General features: G+C 44.3%; 1 protein-coding gene across 1 annotated transcript; it reads right to left on the reverse strand.

Moving 5' to 3' along the window:
• Window positions 1-85: 85 nt before the first annotated feature.
• Window positions 86-20,742, reverse strand: LOC117043268 (acetyl-coenzyme A synthetase 2-like, mitochondrial). Its single transcript, XM_033142773.1, has 14 exons — window positions 20,162-20,742; window positions 17,917-18,013; window positions 17,218-17,417; window positions 15,910-16,085; window positions 14,408-14,560; window positions 10,856-11,003; window positions 9,799-9,936; window positions 8,986-9,078; window positions 6,049-6,161; window positions 5,144-5,270; window positions 4,558-4,685; window positions 3,661-3,724; window positions 2,176-2,297; window positions 86-452 (listed from the first exon to the last, which is right to left on the reverse strand). The coding sequence occupies exons 1-14, from the start codon at window positions 20,463-20,465 to the stop codon at window positions 276-278; spliced, it is 2,040 nt and encodes a 679-aa protein (XP_032998664.1). The 5' UTR covers window positions 20,466-20,742; the 3' UTR covers window positions 86-275.
• Window positions 20,743-21,637: the final 895 nt, after the last annotated feature.

The following is a 21,637-nucleotide window of genomic DNA, read 5'->3' on the forward strand; positions in this document are numbered from 1 at the left end:
ATTTAGTTTGGAGATTCTTCACTGCAGACTTTGGGTAAAACCACAACTTTCTGCAACAATACATACACATCTGGGAGTCCAAGGGAGGGAAGAGACTTTGTGTCCAGCACAATCATTCCCCGTCTTGGAAAATGATGTTTTTTTGATGGTTGCTTTTGGAATTATTTCATTCACAGTGAATAAACTCCCTTCCTCTTCTGAAAGGGATAATGAGTGTGGAATTGCTGCTGCCTGCAAAATACTCTCTTCCTGAGGCTGTTGAGAGAGCATTTGAGCTACCGCCCCTGCTGTTGCTTCTGAATCTGCTTGTGTCCCTCAATGATGTCTTTCACCGCCTCATGATCATCCAAGGTTGTCAGATCTCCCAGCTCATCTCCTTTGTTTTCTACAATCTTCTTCAAAACTCGCCTCATAATCTTCCCTGAGCGAGTCTTGGGCAGACGTTGAGTGACCTGAACCAGATAATGAGGGTTAGAGAAAGTCTGGGAAGTGTACATTGCTGACATTAACCTGAGAAAGTGAAATGTACTTGAAATCTCTCTCTCTCTCTCTCTCTCTCTCTCACACACACACACACGTTGCATTTGGAACTCTGCTGCAGCCATGCCCTCCCACTATGAATTGTTCCTTAGGGAAATCCCTCAACCCTCATCTCACTCATTGCCCTTAGGAAGGAATCCTAGCTTTAGAGCAACAGCGATTTGGCCACCTCATAGAAGGCAGTACACTTGTAACTTGGACCCCGAACACCCTGGAACTCAGACATTTTGGTTCCCAAATGCCACAAACCCAGAAGTGACTGTTCTGGTTTGCCACAATTTGGTTCTCGAACATTTTGGAAGTCGAACGGACTTCCAGAACGGATTCCAGATGCCTCAGTTCCAAATTGTCGTACCTTGGAAGTTGAAGGTATGATAATTTGGAACTGAGGCAAATTAGGCTTTTAGGAGCTATCGTGCTGTGTGTCAGAGTGAGCCCAGGCTAGTGCAGTGCCAGACTTAAGACTGGAAAGATCCAAATTCAAATCCCCACTCGCTCATGAACCATCTTTGGCCAGCCACTATCTCCAAGCCTAAACATAGCACAAGGTGGTTGTGAGAATTAAAAAAGGGGTGGGGAGAGAGAAGTCAATAAATATCCATGCCACCCTAAGGTCCTAGGAGGAAGGGTGGGGTATAAATAGGAGTATGGAAGTATGTATGGAAGTGAGAGCTGGACCATAAAGAAGACTGATCGCCGAAGAATTGATTCTTTTGAATTATGGTGCTGAAGGAGACTCTTGAGAGTCCCATGGACTGCAAAAAGATCAAACTTATCCATCCTTAAAGAAATCAGCCCTGAGTGCTCCCTGGAAGGACAGATCCTGAAGTTGAGGCTCCAGTATTTTGGCCACCTCATGAGAAGAGAAGACTCCCTAGAAAAGACCCTGATGTTGGGAAAGATGGAGGGCACAAGGAGAAGGGGACGACAGAGGATGAGATGGTTGGACAGTGTTCTCGAAGCTACCAACATGAGTTTGGCCAAACTGCGGGAGGCAGCGGAGGATAGGGGTGCCTGGCATGCTCTGGTCCATGGGGTCACGAAGAGTTGGACATGACTGAACGACTGAACAACAACAAATATGTAGTAAAACTTGCTCAAGGCAGTCTACGCACATGTATTTGCTCTCATAACATGAAATGCATGCAGGGCATGTTGGAAGGGAACAAATGCATCCTAAAGGCACTCTTGGAACCCACAAGATCCTTAATGTGGTTATTGCTGCTGTACTAGAATGTTCTGAGGAAACCAACAGTGAGAATGGAAGGATCTGAATACTTTAGCCCATTAAAAAAAAAAAAAGAAATATTACTGCAGTGGTTATACAGCTGGTTTGTATGCTTTTTACCTTAGATCCTGCCCTCAGCTGGATTCAACTACCGGTAAGTCGTCCCACTAGTGGAAGCCTGCACAGGGCTCATCCCTTCCTCCCCGCTGCACATGCACACCCAAATTGGCTCTTGGGTGGTCAGGTCAGCCCCAATAACTGCACAGGGGGTTGAGTAGTGGGGGGTTGTTCCTCCTGGGAAGCTGAATTTTGTGCGCTGATGGAACAATCACCTTAAATCCCTCCCTGAACATGCAGCACCACGTATCTCAAAGTGCATGAAGAGGAAAATAGCTGAGATGTGTTACCTGAATATATTCCGGTGCTGCATACTTTGCAATTTCTTTTGAGACGAGCCCTCGGAGCTCGGAGGCCAGGCTCTCTTGAGAGACATTAGAGCCCTTCTTCAGCACAATGAATGCATAGGCACCTGTGGAAAGAGGAAGCCGGGAGCAGGATGCGCCATCAGCAAGCGTAGAGGTGCCTGCCAAAGCAGACTCTGCCGCTTCTACTCCTGTCACAACCCTCTGCCATCTCTTGGTGTCAGTAAAATGGAAACGAAGAGCCCTGCCAAGCAGCTGCTGCTCATGTAACAAAGGTAAGGTCATAAACTCCACACTCCAGTTTCCTTGGGGAGAAGTAAGAAGCATGCTGCAAGGAGGCTTCAGTATGTCTTGTGAACCATGCTGAGATCTTCGGATGAAGGGCGGTTTATAAATTTAATACAGGGGAATTCCCACTTACGCAAGGTTTCTGTTCCAGGTCACTTGTGTGCATCACCAGGACGCGCACAAGCAGAGATTCCTGCCCCATTCCCGCCCTGCCCCATTGCACCCCCTTTCAGTGCCGTTTTGGGCATGTGTGTTAGCAGGAGCACGTGGTGCCAAGATCGTGCGCAAGAGGCCAGTTTCTTGTAAATAATAAAAATAAATAAAAAATAAATGAATACATAGATAAATAATAAAAAGAAGAGTGGGGTATAATTATCTTCCTTACTTGTTTTTATTTATTATTTTGTGCTGTTAAAAAAAGTTTAGGCTTGTGTTACAAGATCAGTTTGACGGTCTTATGTGCTCCGTATAATAAAATAGGCCTCTGCGGACATGCAAGTGGAGGTCTGGGAGCTTTTGGCTACATTCTTTTCCTCTGTTCTCGCCATCCTCCCCTAGCCCACAGCACGTCTTCAACAGCTGGTCTCTGTCAGTTCTTCTCCCTGTCAAGGCTTGAATATACTGGATCAGTGGTTCCCAAACTTTTTTCCCAGCAGACCGCTTTAAAATTACGTAGGGCGGAACACTCCCCCCCCCTTTCTCTGCTTGTTGCATCAGTTGTAACGTGCGGTGCTAGAAGCTGTGTGATTTGTAATTGCTTTTATTTATTATATGTTGTGTTGTTTTGCAACTTGAATTCCATGTAGAATTCAAGCTGCAGTACAGTAAAATACAGTATAAGAAATAAAAACGGCAATATAAATTACAACTGAAGATCCATATGGATTTTTAATACAATGGTGTGCAGTCGCCCATCTTCCACCACAAATCCACAGCCGTGCCACAGAATGCTTGAATGTTCACAGACCACTGGTGGGCCACAAGCTAGGAACCCCAGGAATAGATATAAGCAGGCACTTACTCCAGCTACCATTAGAAGTTCCCGTGTGGGTGCTATGAGTGAGATCCTTCTCTTTCTCCTGTTTACCCTTCCCAATAATGCAGTAAATGTGCAAAGAAAAATCCCACTGGAGAGTCACTCAAGGGGGTGCAAGCATTAGCAGCTAGACTTGAAGTGCTCACCTTCTCCTTTGATCTTGTGAGGAAATCCAATCACAGCTGATTCTGCCACTGCCCCGTGCTTATTCTGAAACACAGGCAGGTCAGAAGTTAAGATTCACTTAAAGGCTCCTGACAGGGTCAAAGGCTGTGATAGGCCCAGTCCCCACTTTACTACTTATCACTGTTAATACAGATAAGATACACCAGTTGTAAAAAGGGACCAAATACCACCTCTGAATGTTTACACTATAGGACTAAAATGTCGGGTAAGTCAGAAAGAATATTAAGCTGAAGATGCTCTCAAGCAAAGAACGCTACCAGGGAATGATGTACTGTGTGAGATGACATCTTCAGAAAATTAATGTGGTCCAACTGTGAGAAGACAAGCAATCATGGGTATACTTTGGTAACTAACAATGCTGTGGCATCTGTTCTGAAGTCTTGTAGTTCAGGACCTTTTCTTCTAATCCCATTTTAGCAGAACACTAAAGTCTCCCCGAGGTGACTTCGGTAAATTATTAGTTGAGCCATTTGAGATTCTAGTACCTGCTAAATTCTGTGAGTAGAAATCACAAATTCTGCAACTGGGATTCACTGTTTAGTTTACCAAATAAATAAAAATGGAGACGTTCATTTACATTCTTCTGGTTATCAAATTTCTTTTGCCTTCTCAATTATTGTCATCCCTTAGCTCACTTGCTCAGAATCAGTGCTGGAGGAGCACTGGCAAAGTAAAAGGATTGGCAAGTCATCATATAACTTGCAGACGTCAGTCCTGCAGCAGCTAGTGGCACCTGCCAGCTCATAGCACACGGCCATTTTCTTAGGCTGCTGCTAAGACATGGCAGAGACTACTGTGACAACTGCTGCTTCTACGAGACCTGATAAACTCTCTATAGATGTGACACAATTTCTTACCACAATTTCTTCTATCTCAGCCGTGCCCAGCCTGTGCCCACTGATGTTGATGACATCATCCAGCCGGCCTGTCAACTGGTAGTATCCCTTGCTTGTCCGATACGCTCCATCCCCAGTGAAAAAATATCCTAGGAGGATCAAAACAAGACAACATTTTCACTTCTAACGTGCTGAAGGTAATAGATTTTAAACTAGCTTGGAGGATCCTGGGGTTCTTCCATGGGGAGAGGAGCTTCAGTGAAAGACAGCTTGTTCTTCGTAACAGATCTTCTATTGCAATGTACAGGTACATGTTCAGTATGTTCTCTACTCATCGCTTTCACAAGGGGACAGCGAGAGGCCCTCTACCCCGGCCAGGAACCAGATCAGGTCCCATGTACCTGCTATTTACTTCTAAAGACTTGTTCAGGCAAATGCTAATTCGGTGAATGGTGTCGTGTCCTTAGTTTGACTAAGAAGTTGTACCCCAGTTTTCTCTGGTTCCACAAACCTCTTGAATACATATGCTCTAAAGAATCCTTTCTTCTAACCCATGGCAATAACCCTTCACTGCTCTCCTTTCCCCTTTCCCTCTACAATTCTGTACCTGGGTAAGGCGTCAGGTAGGTCTCCACAAACCTCTGGTGGTCATTGAAAATGGTCCTGGCTATGCCTGGCCATGCCTGAGAAATGCAAAGTGCTCCAGAGACATCATTCTGTGTTAAGACTTTTCCCTTGAAAACAAGAAATATGGGGTTCTCTTAAAAATAAATGAATTAATTACAATGTAATGTATTCTGCACACCTAGCTCATGCTGTGCAACCAATAAAGTAGCTTGTAATTCAGCATTCCAGGGGTTTTGTTTTAAAAGCAAGCTTCTATGTCTGTGGGCAAACATCTAGAAACACCTCCACAAAAATATACTTCTTATAACAAGATTGGGGTTTTCTCGTTGCAGAGTGTGAATCTTCTTTGGCACTGGAGCCTAGTTATTGATTTCTCTTATTCCGTGGTAATTCTCTAATATTTTAAAATTCTTGAGCCTTTGCTAGTTCATTGATTCATTGATTCGAATTAGCCACATCTGTTTCCTCTTCAGTTCAACCCTAGCTTCTGTTCAGTGGCCATGATTGTGACAAATAATACAGAAACTGCCTTGGCATAAATGATCAGAGTAGCCCATCCTAAATCCCCAAAAGGATGCAAGAAATCGGGAGGAGAGATTGTGCAGAGCAACTCTCAAAGTAGGAAAATCTGTAAGGAAGAAAAACTTGACGGTAGATTCCTGATCTCAAATTCTGCTTGATCCTTCCAAAAATCTTGACCTACAGGCCACATTAGACTGAGATTCTTGCTAATATGTGTCTGTTAGTTTTTAATACTGATTGCTGTTTACATGGCTGAGAATTTACATAAAAGTGGATGATGATGAAGATAGATAGATAGAGATAGATAGATAGATAGATAGATAGATAGATAGATAGATAGATAGACATAGGATTAAAATTTACTTTGTCATCCAAAAGGGAAGGTTTGATGCCAAAGAATGGTCTCATGGCCATGGCTGGAAGGATCTCATCACCTGGGTTTGAAGGTCGAGGAGCAATACAGATGCCTCCTGTTTCTAAACAAAACAAAACAAAACAAAACTTCAACACCCTTGAAATCTGGTCAGCAAGAGAATGCTAACAAAAAAACATTTCTACTTTGTATGATTTCCAGTTCTTTGTATGTAAAAGGCAAATATGCTTTTCCTGTGTTATGAAGGTCAAGAAAGACCTGAGCCACTGGTCTTCATAAGGAACATGGGGAGAAGACAAGTTTCATTCATTCATTCATTTTATTCATACATACATACATACATACATACATACATTTATGAATGCATGAATGATTTTCAGGTTTATACATTTCAATAATTTTACAGTCATTCTATAATAATAATAATAATTATTATTATTATTTGTACCCCGCCCATCTGGCTGGATTTCCCCAGCCACTCTGGGCGGCTTCCAACAGAAACCAAATACAACAATATCAAACATTAAAAACTTCCCTAAAAAGGGCTGCCTTCAGGTTTTTTCTGAATGTCAGGTAGTTGTTTATTTCCCTGACCTGTGATGGGAGGACGTTCCACAGGGCGGGCGCCACTACCGAGAAGGCCCTCTGCCTGGTTCCCTGTAGTTTTGCTTCTCGCAGTGAGGGAACAGACAGAAGGCCCTCGGCGCTGGATCTCAGTGTCCGGGCTGAATGATGGGGGTGGAGACGCTCCTTCAGGTATACAGGACCGAGGCCGTTTAGGGCTTTAAAGGTCAGCACCAACACTTTGAATTGTGCTCGGAAACGTACTGGGAGCCAATGCAGATCTCTCAGGACCGGTGTTATGTGGTCTCGGCGGCCACTCCCAGTCACCAGTCTAGCTGCCGCATTTTGGATTAATTGCAGTTTCCGGGTCACCTTCAAAGGCAGCCCCACATAGAGCGCATTGCAGTAGTCCAAGCGGGAGATAACCAGAGCATGCACCACTTTGGTGAGACAGTCCGCGGGCAGGTAGGGTCTCAGCCTGCGTACCAGGTGGAGCTGGTAGACAGCTGCCCTGGATACAGAATTAACCTGCGCTTCCATGGACAGCTGTGAGTCCAAAATGACTCCCAGGCTGCGTACCTGGTCCTTCAGGGGCACAGTTACCCCATTCAGGACCAGGGAATCCTCCACACCTGCCCTCCTCCTGTCCCCCAAGAACAGTACTTCTGTCTTGTCAGGATTCAACCTCAATCTGTTAGCCGCCATCCATCCTCCAACCGCCTCCAGGCACTCACACAGGACCTTCACGGCCTTCACTGGTTCTGATTTGAAAGAGAGGTAGAGCTGGGTATCATCCGCATACTGATGAACACCCAGCCCAAACCCCCTGATGATCTCTCCCAGCGGCTTCATATAGATATTAAAAAGCATGGGGGAGAGGACAGAACCCTGAGGCACCCCACAAGTGAGAGCCCAGGGGTCTGAACACTCATCCCCCACCACCACTTTCTGAATACGGCCCAGGAGGAAGGAGCGGAACCACTGTATAACAGTGCCTCCAGCTCCCAACCCCTCTAGCCGGTCTAGAAGGATGTTATGGTCGATGGTGTCAAAGGCCGCTGAGAGATCCAGCAGAACTAGGAAACAGCTCTCACCTTTGTCCCTAGCCCGCCGGAGATCATCGACCAGCGCGACCAAGGCGGTTTCAGTCCCATGGTGAGGCCTGAATCCCGATTGGAAGGGATCCAAATGGTCCGCTTCTTCCAGGCGTGCCTGGAGTTGTTCAGCAACCACCCTCTCAATCACCTTGCCCAAGAATGGTAGATTTGAGACTGGGCGATAGTTGGCCATATTGGCCGGGTCTAAAGATGTTTTTTTAAGAAGCGGTTTAATGACCGCCTCTTTCAGCGGGGCTGGGAAGGCTCCCTCACAGAGGGAAGCATTCACCACCCCGCGCAGCCCATCGCCCAGCCCCTCCCGGCTAGCTTTTATAAGCCAGGATGGGCAAGGATCAAGGAGACAGGTGGTTGGTTTCACTCGTCCAAGCAGCCTGTCCACATCCTCGGAGGTAACAGACTGAAATTGATCCCACGCAACTGGACTAGACAGGACTCTGGCACTCTCCCGCCCTGGCCCTGCTCCCACGGTGGAGTCTATCTCTTTCCGAATCTGAGCGATTTTATCTGCAAAAAACTTTGCAAACGCATTGCAGGAGATCTTGGGGTCCCTACCAGGCCCCGATGACGAAGGTGGCTCCGATAGATTCCGAACCACCTGAAAGAGTCTCCTGCTGCTATTTTCCGCAGATGCAATAGAGGCGGTGAAGAAAGTCTTCTTCGCCGTTGCTATCGCCACTTGGTAGGCTCGACGTTGAGCTCTAACCTGTGTTCGGTCGGATTCAGAATGGGTTTTCTGCCACCGGCGCTCTAGCCGTCTCAACGATTGTTTCATCGCCCTCAGCTCCGGGGAAAACCACGGGGCTGTCCGGGCTCCATGCAACCGGACATTCTAACATTTCAAAACTTGACTACCTTCCCCCAATTTCTGCAGTTCCTTAAATTTATTTTTAATATTTTCTGCATATCCAAATTAACTTAATTTGTTCATTTATTCATCTACTTTAAATATATACTCTTATGAAACTGCAGGCTATTACAATAATCCTGCCACTGTTCATATCTGTTTACAATTTGTTTGGAAATATTCAGTAAACCATTTCCATCCTTTTATAAAATGTTTGCTATCTTGATTTCTTATTTTTCCGGTACGTTTTGCCATTTCTGCACATTCCATAAGTTTTTGTATCCATTCTTTTGCTGGGGCAATTTTCTTGATTGGTTGAATACATCCCTATGTGCAAATAACTGAAACTGCACGGGTTCTCTTCAGATCCTACTTAACAAGTTGTGTAAAAGTCTTCCTACCTGTCTGCCACCAGGTATCAACTACAGGGCACCGTCCATCTCCGACCACTTTGAAGTACCACTCCCATGCTTCTGTGTTGATAGGTTCTCCCACTGCAAGAGGAAGAAAAGAAGCAAACAGCTTGTAAGAAAGAAGCGCTTGCAAGCTTTAGACCTCACAATACCCTGTCCAATGGAATTAATTAAATCTCTTGTCAGCCAGCCCTTTTTGCATTCCCTTATATATTCTCTGTGAAGCAGTAGCAGTATATAAATATATTTGGATCTGTCTGATCATTTCCACATTCCTCCCAGCAGAGCTGTTGTGTAATTTTAGGCTCTGGACTTGAATAGTCTTCGGTGAGAAGCTCTTTAGATGGCCATGTGGGATTTTGGAAGTTACGAAAAAAGTATTCACAAGGGACGCAGAAGGAGGAGATAGGAGGAAGTCCCACTAAGATGTGAGGAAGTATCTTTTTTAGAAAAGTAATAAGTTGTTGTTTTTGATGTGTTTGTTGTATTTGTTGTTATTGTAGTTATGTTATGTTTTTGTTATGTTAGAAAATTTAATAAATATTATTTTAAAAAAATAGATGGCCATGTGGATGTGGATTACTGCAGGTACTTCAAAGTGTGATGAGCCAGCTCCGATGTGTTTGGGGGCCCTCCTACTCAAGTCTGCCTTGGATTTCTGCCCCAAAGTCCTGACCTGATGACACCACAGATTCCACCAATCTGCCTCCTGCGAAATATTGGATCACATTTGTAAACTTGGTTATTCTTTTATGTGGCTTTGCCATGAATAGGAGTGCAAAGATCCAGTGCAATAGCTACCTGATCCAAGGATTTTGAGGGAAGATCTGTCATATTTCTTTACCCAATCATCCCCGTATCTAAGCAGGAGGCGAATAGCTGTAGGGGCTCCGTAGAACTGATTTATCTTTAACCTCTCCACAGTTTCCCAGTAACGTCCTGAAATAAAAAGATGAAACAAGTTACCTCATGAAGTGGTCATTATCCCCTGTGTTTGAATTAGCCATGCTTTGTTGTATTTTTCAAGCATGTGAAGCCCAACTTGACATGAACGAGCATAATTCTAAATGGGCCAACTGGCCTCCCTTTAACTTGACAACCTCTTCTTTATCTAATCTATGATCCTTGGGCTGCATCCAGTCCCCACTATCTAGTTCTCCCTATCTAAGTCCCTCACTGTGATACCAAAGGGCTTATTTGTTCCTCCATGCCCCCCCATTAATTAAAATAAATAAATTGTTCAATTTTTGTTTTACTAACCGCTCCAACTGTTCACTGTGACCCACCTAAATTTGTTATTAAAAAAAACCACAGAAGCTTTTATTCATTTAATTTAGAAATTGAGCACTCCCATGGATGGTGGACACATGGGCAGGTGAGCTGACAGGATGCTCAGGTGAAGCAAGGAGGAATCTGGTGAAGAAGAGGGAACAGGAGGACAGAGATGCAGCTCGGTTGCCCAGGCAAGCAGCCCAGGTGAACCACGGAGGGCTTTTTTTGGGTGTTGTAAAGGGAGCAGGTTGTCCAATTGTAAAGGGAGGGGGAAGGGTTGGCAATGGGGTGAGGGTTGGCAGGGCATGGAGGGCAAGCAAGGTTGGTGAGGGAAGGAAGCTGGGATGCAACCTCTGGTAGTATTTGTATGCAGAGTGACTCATTGCTCCTTTTTCTTACAAGTGAAATGGAGCAAAAATGTTTACACCACCTTGATTAATGTATTTATTGGCAAGGGTAGAGCTAAGAAGTGGGGTTTTACAAAGGCAAGGCAACTTCACTTGAAGGCAACAGCTGGCCATCCCTTCCATACATTAACAGCCTTGTCCACATTAACAGTGTCTACTGTTTCGTTTTGTTTTTTTACCTGGATTAGGGTACACTGGAGTGCTCTCAAAAAGGACTGTAGTTCCTCCGTTGCACAAAGGGCCATATACCACATAGCTGTGCCCTGTGATCCATCCAATGTCTGCAATGCAGCCAAAGACATCTCCATCGTGGTAGTCAAACACATACTGCAGGAAAGCAAGCGACGTAAGAAATGAAAACAACTTCCTCCCCACCCAGCGAGTTTACATAACTTCTATTGGATAAAAGTTATCTATAGTTGGGGTACTGTTTCCGTGCTGGAAAACTTGCCAACATTCATACTTCCTGTTTTTCTTCCCTTTAGTAAATCTGGCCAGACATGTTTAGAGTAAAACAAACTTTTCTAATACGGTGCCAAGAGACATATACTTCTTTTTTTAAAAAGCATTGTGTGAACAAGCCCAATGGGAAGCTATGTCACGGAACAACAAAATGGAAAATCCAAATGTTTGGGTGCAGTGGTGTTCATAGCAATTATCAGTCTCGGTAGCGGTATAAGGGGCATAGCCTGCTGGCCATGCTTGTTTTATCCAGAGCTGTAACACCCTCATTGCTTTAAAATGATCCTACCAAGTCCTTCCATCCTTTACATAGCTTGTAATTACAATTAGAAATTCAACAAACGCTCTCCAGGCCTGGAGGGGACATTCTTGCTTCCTCTGTGGAACAAATGCTGGGTATGCATGGCTTGCCACAGCAACCAGCTCTATCAACAGCAGGGTTGGACAACACTGTCTTTGAGCTGAAGTAGGCCTGGCATAGGTCCCAAACTGGCTCATGAGGCCATTTCATCCAAACCACACTCATCTGCCCCACGCCTGACATCATATGTGACAGGCATGGGGCATTCAGAGAGGTGACTGCAACCTTAATGTTAATACTGCCCTGGAGCAAAATAGAATTATAGCATATTCAGCAATAACTGGATTGCATGGCTGATGTTCCACTTGGCAAAACTTATTTTTATTGGGTCCATTTCTCGTTGTTTCATTTCCTGCCTTCTTTTAAACCAGATCATTATCAAATGCATCCTCTCTAAGTTTTTTGGCTGTTGCTTCTGCAGCTGTTATGTAAAACAATACCCTGTGCCCTCTCCCCCCCCCCCACTCTCCGAGCTTATTGTTATTGGGGTTGCTGTAGCAATGCCATCCTCCAGGTGACAGATGAGGATTCCAGAAGAGAAGATTTGAGGAGTGTGGGTCAGCATGTTTGCAATGGAAACTTGCCATTCTCTGGGTTGCTTCATTATGAAGACACCACCGAGAGTGCTGCTTCCAGCCGGGAGAAAGAAGCAGAAATCCACTACAATCCAATCCTGTGGTTTTCAAAGGCATTTGGAAGCTCTGTGACCAATATTCCAACTTTTTTTTTGTTTTTCTTTTCCAGGAAAATATAAGTTTGGGCACCACACAGTTGAACACTGGATGAATGCTTAACCCTTTCCCTATGAACCATTTTTCTGAGCAAAACTATTCCCCTCCAATTTATGAGAACCTGCCAGGGCAGAAGCAGCTGGGAGGGGGGATTTTCTTTGCAATAGTAGCCTATAAAAAAGGGTTAAGTATTCCTTCCCCAGCACAACTCCTGAAATCAAATTTATAGCCACTAATGTCTGCATTTCCTTTTAAAAACAATACATTATCAGATGGATGAAACAAATCACAGAGTAGCCTCAAAGTAGCATATTGCACCGATGCCTTCTCCTATGTCCTGTGCCAAAGAATTGCAGCTAGAAGTGGAAACATGTAACTTCTGATGATGAATTCACTTGATTCTCAATCTGAACTGACCATATTTACTCATAATTAAATCCCATTGTCGGTTATATTAATGTGTAAACCTGGGATCAGGCTTCCAGAGAAAGGCTACACTCCTATGCACACTTACTTGGGAATAGGCCCCACTGAATACAGCGAGAATGACTTTTGATAGACGTGTCTACCGTAGGTCTGGTCTATACTTTTGCAATTTTCTAACACTGACCTGACAGTAAGCTCCCACTGCAGTGGAATTTAGAGTGCATCTGTAATGGGGGCTTAATACTGCAAACAGGTCGTTGGTTAGAGTGTGGTGCTGATAATGCCAAGGTTGCAGGTTTGATCCCCAAATTGGACTGCTGCATATTCCTGCACTGCAGGGGGTTGGACTAGATGATCCTCGGGGTCCCTTTCAACTCTACAATTCTATGATGCTATGATTCTAATTGCAAACAAGTCAAAGGGTAACTCTACAGTCTGGATAATTGTTCAATTGTTTGCTTTAGGTGGGGTTGTACTGCCCCTGAAAGAGCACATTTGTAGCCCGAGGATGCTCCTGGCTCCATCTTTGTCACTGGAGGCCCAGGTGACCTCAGTGGCTAGGAGTGCCTTTTACCAGCTTTGACTGGTAAAACAGATATGGCTGTTTCTGGACCGTGAAATCCTGACCCCTGACATTGGTAACCTCCAGGCAGGATTACTGCAATGTGCTCCTTGTGGGGCTCTCCCTTGAGGTTGGTACAGAAGCTGTAGCTGGTGGAAAATGCAAGAGCTTAACTGCTCTTTGGCCAGGATATCACCAACACGTTACCTTGCTGTTGAAAGAAATGCATTGGCTGACCGGGCTATTGTAAGTTCAAGGTCTTGGTTTTGGTGTATAAAGTCCTATACAGATACGTGAAATGTTGCTTCATTCCTTATATACCTGAGTCAATCATTGTGAGGGCTGCCTATATATACCAACTTATTAGGAGGTCCATGCCACACCATATAAGAACAGAGTCTTTAGTATTATGGTACCTATCCTTTGGAAATCCATCCTGAAATATACTCGGAGTCAAGTGTGAATTTCATGCTCTTTATTCAGCTCATAGTAGCAAGGAATGTATCTTTCCCCCAAAACGTCTGCCATATATATTTACACAATGGGCCCCACGTGATTGGCTAATTCCAGGCTACTGCTGTAGGCCAATCAGGTTGCGGATTCACTTCCTCCAGGAGCCTGATTGGCTGCTCTTGCAGGCCAATCAGGTCGCTGATTCACTTCTACCTGGAGCTGGATTGGGTGGCTCATGCGGACCAATCAGAATGCTGCATTCTGGATCCTATTGTTCTAGGATTCAGCTCAGTACATAACACATTCCCTTAAACATTAGACAGGTAATGTCTCTGTTGCCTTTTTGGCACCTACTGAAGACTTTCATCATCTGAGAAGCCTTTTAAGCATAGCTCTTTCCCAGTCTGCATCTGTACCAAAATTGGTTTGAGCTCTGTAAGCCAAATAAACACGTTCCCCGAAGCGTCTACACAGTTTTCATCGTGGTGAGACACCAGTTTTAATTGAGGCTGCTCGCTGTGCCTGGCTTTGGGTTTGCTGTCACCTTAGTTGCTCTCGAGCCTGTGACCAGCCAGATTCTCCCTTAGTGAGGAGTAAATTATAGCCGGCAGCTCCTGCGCGGCTCTCTGGTAGCAGATGCATAGAAGGAAATACGACATGGCAGGTTAGCAGGGTTTAATTGTCCTCTGTGAAGTTACGGGATATATCTCTGCTCTGTACATTTGTGCGTACTTGCCTTGTGGGTGATGGCAGCGTACAGCAAATAACCTGCCTGGGTGTGGACCAGTCCTTTGGGTTTCCCAGTACTTCCTGAAGTGTAGAGGAGGAACAGTAAATCTTCACTCTCCAAGGCAGCAGGCTCACAGGTCACGTCCTCTTTCATCATCTCCTGTCACAGGAAGCAGAGAAGCTCTCTCAGTAGGCTCTCTTCACAGCCCCCAGGCCTCCTTCACTTCCCCCTGCACCAAGGGCCAAATTAATAAGGAAGCTTAGTGGGACTGGGCCCACCTTTTCCACACACACATCCCCACTGTCCCAAGATTTCTGTTTTTTTAAAGCACATCTCAAATTCTCATGGCTGAAGAAAGAAGCTTGACAGTATATTAGCTCCACAAGTATAGCCTCCATCGCTCCTTCTGATATGGGGGGTAGGAACATAGGAAGCTGCCTTATGTAGTCAGACCATTGGGCCATTGTCTACACACTAACCGGTCAGATGCTCTGCCACTAAGCTATGGCCCATCCCCGCAAAAATGATGAAAATAGACCCCATGTCTTCTATATGCTTTTTAAAAGCAGATGTTATTGCAACTTACATATTTAGCATCTTGTCTAGTTTGACACTACCACACAATTTCTACCTTATTGTTCTGTTTCTGTAGAAACAGAGCTTTTCTAGGGGGGGGCGGGGAATTTTAATCAGGTAAATTCCCCTCCCCTACTGCTAAAATATCACTCCAAAGGGTGAAGCTGCTATCGGCACCTTTAAATAATAATAAAAAGTTGATGATCCTAATGCAGATTCCTAAAGATTCCTCTGCATCTTCCTCAATAACATCTCAGTAATAGATATAAGAAGGTTTAAATAGTGGGTTCCCCACACCCCCAGATGTTTGACAGCAGCTTCAGAAATGTATTATATGTAGGAGTCATCAGTCATGGAGGCCCTGCTCACATGTCTGCCAGTAGGATATATGAGCTCATGAGAGGCAGGGCCTTTTGTGTGCTGGTCCCATCATCACGGAATGCTCTTCCATAGCAGGTTTACCTGGCTCCCTTCCTTACTGTTCTTAAATGGGCCTTAAATGTTTCAGTCTTTCCATTTATGCTGGTTTTCTATTACATATTCTACCATTTTAGTTTTCACTGTTACTGATATCCTAATACGTATTTCGAATTTTATTTTAATGTTGATGTTCCAGCTATTTGAATCTTGGAAATATACCTTACTTTTTATTTTTTTATTTTTTTGTAAACTTCTTTGAGAAGGTTTAGAATATTTTCAGGGCAGCATTAAAACATTTTAAATAAGTGAATGAATGAAATTGCAGGTAAGCACTGTGAATGACCACTCCCGCCATGCCGTTAAGTGCTGGCGGGCACGAGGAGGAGAAGAGAGGCATGAGAGGAGCAGGCGGCCCCAGTGCTTATCTATAGCTTATGGCATACATAAACTATGGCTTACGGAGCCAACAATGATGTGCAAATATAGCCAATGAGTAGGGTATTGGTTCTCACCTCCTCCAGCAGTAGATCCAGGCCTGACATGGGCACCTTCTTATCAGTCCTCCTTGAAACAAAAACCCGCTTCACCTTTGGACACAATTCGATAGCCTGGTCCACTGTCTGCTTTAGCTCAACCAACTTGCCCCCTCGCAATCCTTGGTTCACTGTGATCACTGTTTCAGACTGAGCTGGAGAAGATGAAAGAAAACAATACAGATGCAACATACTGTACGCTTTCCCCCTGCATGGGACACGGGTGGCGCTGTGGTCTAAACTACGGAGCCTCTTGGGCTTGCCAATCAGAAGGTTGGCGGTTCAAATCCCTGCAACGGGGTGAGCTCCCATTGCTCTGTCCCAGCTCCTGCCAATCTAGCAGTTTGAAAGCATGCCAGTGCAAGTAGATAAATAGGTACCGCTGCGGTAGGAAGGTAAATGGCATTTCCACGGACTCTAGTTTCCATCATGGTGTTCCATTGCGCCAGAAGCGGTTTAGTCATGCTGGTCACATGACCCAGAAAGCTGTCAGTGGACATATGCCGGCTCCCAGAAAGTAAGATAAGCACCACAACCCCATAGTCGCCTTTGACTGGACATAACTGTCCAGGGGTCCTTTACCTTTTTTAACCCTTTCCCCTCAGTTCAAGTACTTCATATATAGGGGGTGAATTCCTTCCTCCAGAAAATCCCTTCCTGACCCAGGAAGGGATTCCTTCACAAATGTGCTTTTGTTATAAAATAATTCCGCGGCCTGCCATGAGCTCTGCAGTGCTGATGGGATCAGGCTTGGGTTGGGAGATTCCAACGCAGGAGAAGGGAGGGAAAGAGTGTCATGATTAAAATGATTTAATTCTTTTAAAAGACACCCCTTTCCATACTTTTCTTTCCACCAAGACTGGAGGACAGGGTGTTCTAATACATAAGGACTTTTGGTAGGAGAACATTGTCGGCAGAAATATTTGAATATAAATTCACTATTCCTGCACGCTTAGTTGGTCCCTGAGGCTGTACATAAAGTTAGTACAGTGGTACCTCACAAGACGAATGCCTCGCTAGACAAAAAACTAGCTAGACGAAAGGCATTCGCTAACGAAAGGGTGACTCGCAAGATGAATTTCCCTATGGGCGCAACTCACAAGACGAAAAATTTTGACGTTCCCCCCCCCCCGTCAAACCGCACTTCCCCCGTCCATGCTTCGCAAAACGAAATTTTCGCTAGACGACAGCACTCGCAGAACGAATTAATTTCGTCTTGCGAGGCACCCCTGTAAAAGAAAAATGAAGAAAAGGACACATACAGTCCACAGCGAAGGAGGCTCTTACCATCATGGATCCTGTCAGCCAATGCAACGGAACTGAATCCAGCAAATACCACTGTGTGTATTGCTCCAATTCGGGCACAGGCTAACATACTTGCCACAGCCATCGGACACGGAGGCATGTAAATAGTGACTCGGTCACCTTTCTTCACTCCATGTCGCCTCAAGGTGTTTCCAAGGCGGCATGTCATCTCTAGCAATTCTCTGTCCAAAGAAAACACCTAGTTGTTTAGATACACTCTTTAAAAAAAAAAAACCAAAAACCCACCAGTCTCTTCTGAATCATGTTAAGGACAATAACTATAGAGCACCACATTCATGAGCTTTAGCACTGACTCCCTTGTATCTTCCATCAAAAGTAAGAGGAATAAGAAAGATCTGGAAGGCTAATGTTATACTGCACTAGAGGGAACTTTTTTTCTTGGTATAAAGCAGGAGTAGCCCTGCTCTGATGGCAGCTGGAGTCTAGCAACACCTGGAGGGCCACAGGTTGCCCATCCTTAAAAAGTATCGCTTTATATACTGAAATTTGAGCTCTGACACAGAACAGCATTGCAACTTGCAGGCTGAGCTTAACGTTATGGAATGGGAACTATAAACTGACTGCATTGTGGCATTTTCTCCACACATATTAGAAAACCGAATAGTTTTCAAATGCAGCTCCCCCTCCCTTGCCTGGGTGTGCAAAAAGGCAAGCAATTACCTGTATGTAATGTGTTCCTCTTGCCCAGGCTCATCTTTCTCCCAGATCAGGGCAACTTTATTGGGGGCTTTGTGGACATGTCTATCCAAACAGTTGACTAAAAGAGAAGATGATGATAATGATGATGATGATGATGATGATAATAATAATAATAATAATAGTGTTATTATTGCCCCAGGCACTCTGAGTGGTTTCCTGCATATACAAAAGCATAATAAATATTATTAACACCTAAAAGTACTGGAATTATCGATATTAAGTATTCCATAAATGTACAAGAACAGACTGGCCACCATCAGATTGCTGAGTGATAATTTTGCAGCTGATTTGTAACAAATTGTACAGTAGATTGTGCAGGTATCACTTGCCCAGTGTCAACTACCCTGCCTAAGGTCAATTGCACAACCTATTATCAATATGCAGAAGTCAAAGCTGTACATCCCAAGTTAATTATTTGCACAGCCCAAAACACATCAGTTGCACAACCTTTGTAGATTGTACATCCTGTAACAGATTAGCTGTACAGCTTGTATTATTTCGTTTCACAACTCATACTACGTTAGTTGCTCATTTTGCCCATCTGAAATTGTAGCGGAAAGTAAGGTTCAGTGCCACCAGGCCATTACACTTCAAATATGTTTCTGTTTACTAGACACTCAGATTCATTTCTTAATCCCCAGTCTCTCTATAGCAGTTATTAAGGCAATGAACACAGCTGAATAATCAGCTATTTGGTACAATGTGAGACACTTTGGCGCTCAGCAAATCATAGATAGCGTTCCACAGTTTATGTGCTGTGGGTTACTGCTCACCGAGTCTCTATTTCTGCCACTTTACAATCTCCTTTTTCTTAGTTATTTTAAATATATATACACCGTATTTTCCAGCGTATAAGACGACTGGGCGTATAAGACGACCCCCAACTTTTCCAGTTAAAATATAGAGTTTGAGATATACTCGACCGCAGATTCTCCACCCGGCGTATAAGATGACCCCTGACTTTTGAGAAGATTTTCCTGGATTAAAAAGTAGTCTTATACGCCAGAATATACAGTATATTCTACCCTTCAACAGAGCCAGTGTGGTGTAGAGTGTTGGACTAGGACCTGGGAGACCATTGTCAGTCAGGATATAGAATCGCACCTGGGTACTTGATATGGCACCAGGCTAGACTCTTTTTCTAAGCCGCTTTGTGGGTTTTTTTTCTTTAAAAAAACCAACAACAATTAAGCGGTATATAAATTTAATGAAATAAATAAATAATAGATTGTGTGGCAACTCAAAGGAACTGAAAGATGGTGGCGGCGATATCTTGACCCAGAATAATTCTTAAACAAAGATGTGGCCGATGGTTGCACCCTAAATCTTTGAACACTAAAATGGAAAATATTTGGTGTACAGTAGGCAACACAACAGCCACATACTTGAACAAATAAACAATTTTATCCATTAGTGCGCTTTGGGAAGCCAGATATTTCCCACCACACATTTTACATGGTGTGTATTCCACATGCTTGCATGATGCTTCCACTCATTATTTGATTATATTGTGGTTCTCTTCTAGTCAGTCTGAGCCCCCTGGACTCAAATTTGGTGTGACTGGAATGTGAATGTTCAAACCCCAGCATGTTAAACTTGCAGGGTGCAAAAACCAGTCACACTGCAATAAATTTTGGTCAGTAGATTATGATCTAATCTATAAGAAATAAAATAATTCCCAGATCTGGAACAAAGCAACAAGGCAATGAATCTCTCTTTAAGGCCTATTATTGTTTTTCTGTACATTATATTATTGTTGTCACATTTATTTTTATCCTATTCTTTCCCCAAAGAGGCAAGGACAGCATGGATAGCTTCTCCCGTTTTCTTCTCACAACAACCCTGTGGGGTAAGCCAGTCTGAAAAATGGTAGCTAGTCCATGGCTACACAGCGTGAGCTTCAAGATTGAGGAGGGATTCGAATGCACATCACAGCTCCATGCAATGACCCCCACCAGCTTCCTTTGAGTGTTTAGCCACCTTGAATGAAATGTTTATACTGGATAATAAAAAAAGGATCCAGTCTATGGAAGTTAGTATTTTTCCCGTTACAGGCAGGTAGCCGTGTTGGTCTGCCATAGTCAAAACAAAATAAAAAAATAAAAAATTCCTTCCAGTTGCACCTTAGAGACCAACTAAGTTTGTTCTTGGTATGAGTTTTCGTGGCAGAAGAAAGAAAGAAAAGAACAGCAGGTTTTCTCCTTACCTGCTACATTCAGCTGCCCTCCGAGGAACCAGCTCAGGTGGCCCTGCTGCAGGTTACAGTTACTGACAGAATGAAAAGGATGGATCCACAGAAGCCGGCTTCTCCCTAGTGCTCCCCAGAATGCATCTGTTTGTTCCACAGATACCTGGTACAACCCGTGGTGGTCCCTTGGTCCAGGAAAAGAGGTGGCCTCCGGCATGTATGCAGTTAGAGCCCCTTTGCTCCATGCTCTGAATTTGTAAGAGGACAATTTGCCTCCAGGGGCAATTTCTGCAAAACAATTCCTAGCAAACAGCCAGGCCATGATCCTGGGGTACAAGAGAAACCCCTGTCCCTCAACCAAGCCAAGCTTCTTCTCTAAGCATATAAATCCTAGTTTGGAAAATGTGGCGTCTTTTCCCTGCCACCGACAGATGTAGGCTCATTCGCTCCTCGATCACCAAACTGTAAATCCACGTGGAGAAAGAGAGCTGAACAGAGCGTTCCACTCTCTTCCTGAAAAAGAAACAACCAACCACACATCTACCGCTCCTCTTCCAAAGAAAATATGCAAAGGAAATTCAATCTCTTTTGAGGGAGGAGTAAGGGGTGGGCTTTAGGAATGTCCAACTGGAATAACCTTCGTGCTAATCTGAATCTCCTTCTGTACTGAAGCCAGATATGGCTGTTACTTGTATGCATAGCCACATTTTATCCAGACTGGACTGTGTTGGCTCAAACTGTGTTGCATTCCTCTTCTAGTAACTACCCTGCAATAGATACGGGGTCACAGGATTACGGGGAAAAAATAATCAGTTTGTGAAGTACAGCATGCACTGGGGTATGTAACATGTAGATTGCAGTGTGCCAGTTCATGATAAAAGAAAGAGGAGGCCCCTAGCCCAGTATATTAATTACACTCCTGCACTTGCTTTACCAGCACAAACATTAAATAAAGACACCGGCAGATGTACCGGTAGTTCTCCTGCCGCAATAGCTTTTGTGCTGTGTTCTTCCAGGAAATCCAGGGGTTTCTTGGAAATTTATCACAGTTTTCTCAATGACAAGACCAATAACAGCAGGCATGTTTCCCTGAATGATAGTTTGCCTACAAGCACCGAACATCCTCTGCAATGTGTTGGGTGTTCTTCCTGGGGCAAGTGGCACAACAATGAACAGGCCCACTGCTCCGATATGAACAGTCATGTGACCTAGGACAGTTCCCACAATCCCTTGTGCAGGAGATCCACAGATGATGGGCAGGGATCCCTTGCCAGATGTAGAAAAGGGTTCCCTGGCTCTAGAAAGTATGAAAGTCACGGCTCTCAACTGTTGCCACTCCAGCAGTTATATTTGTAGCCTATCTTTGCTACAGCCTTCTTCTTTTTCCTCATGTACAGGCAACAACCGATTTACACTCAGGTTATGTTCCTGAACCCTGCACCCATTCCACCTCCACCCTATAATGACCCCTTTTCCTGCCACTTCCAAGTTGCT

Source organism: Lacerta agilis, chromosome 1, assembly GCF_009819535.1.
Source record: "Lacerta agilis isolate rLacAgi1 chromosome 1, rLacAgi1.pri, whole genome shotgun sequence".
NCBI classification, from domain to species: Eukaryota; Metazoa; Chordata; class Lepidosauria; order Squamata; family Lacertidae; genus Lacerta; species Lacerta agilis.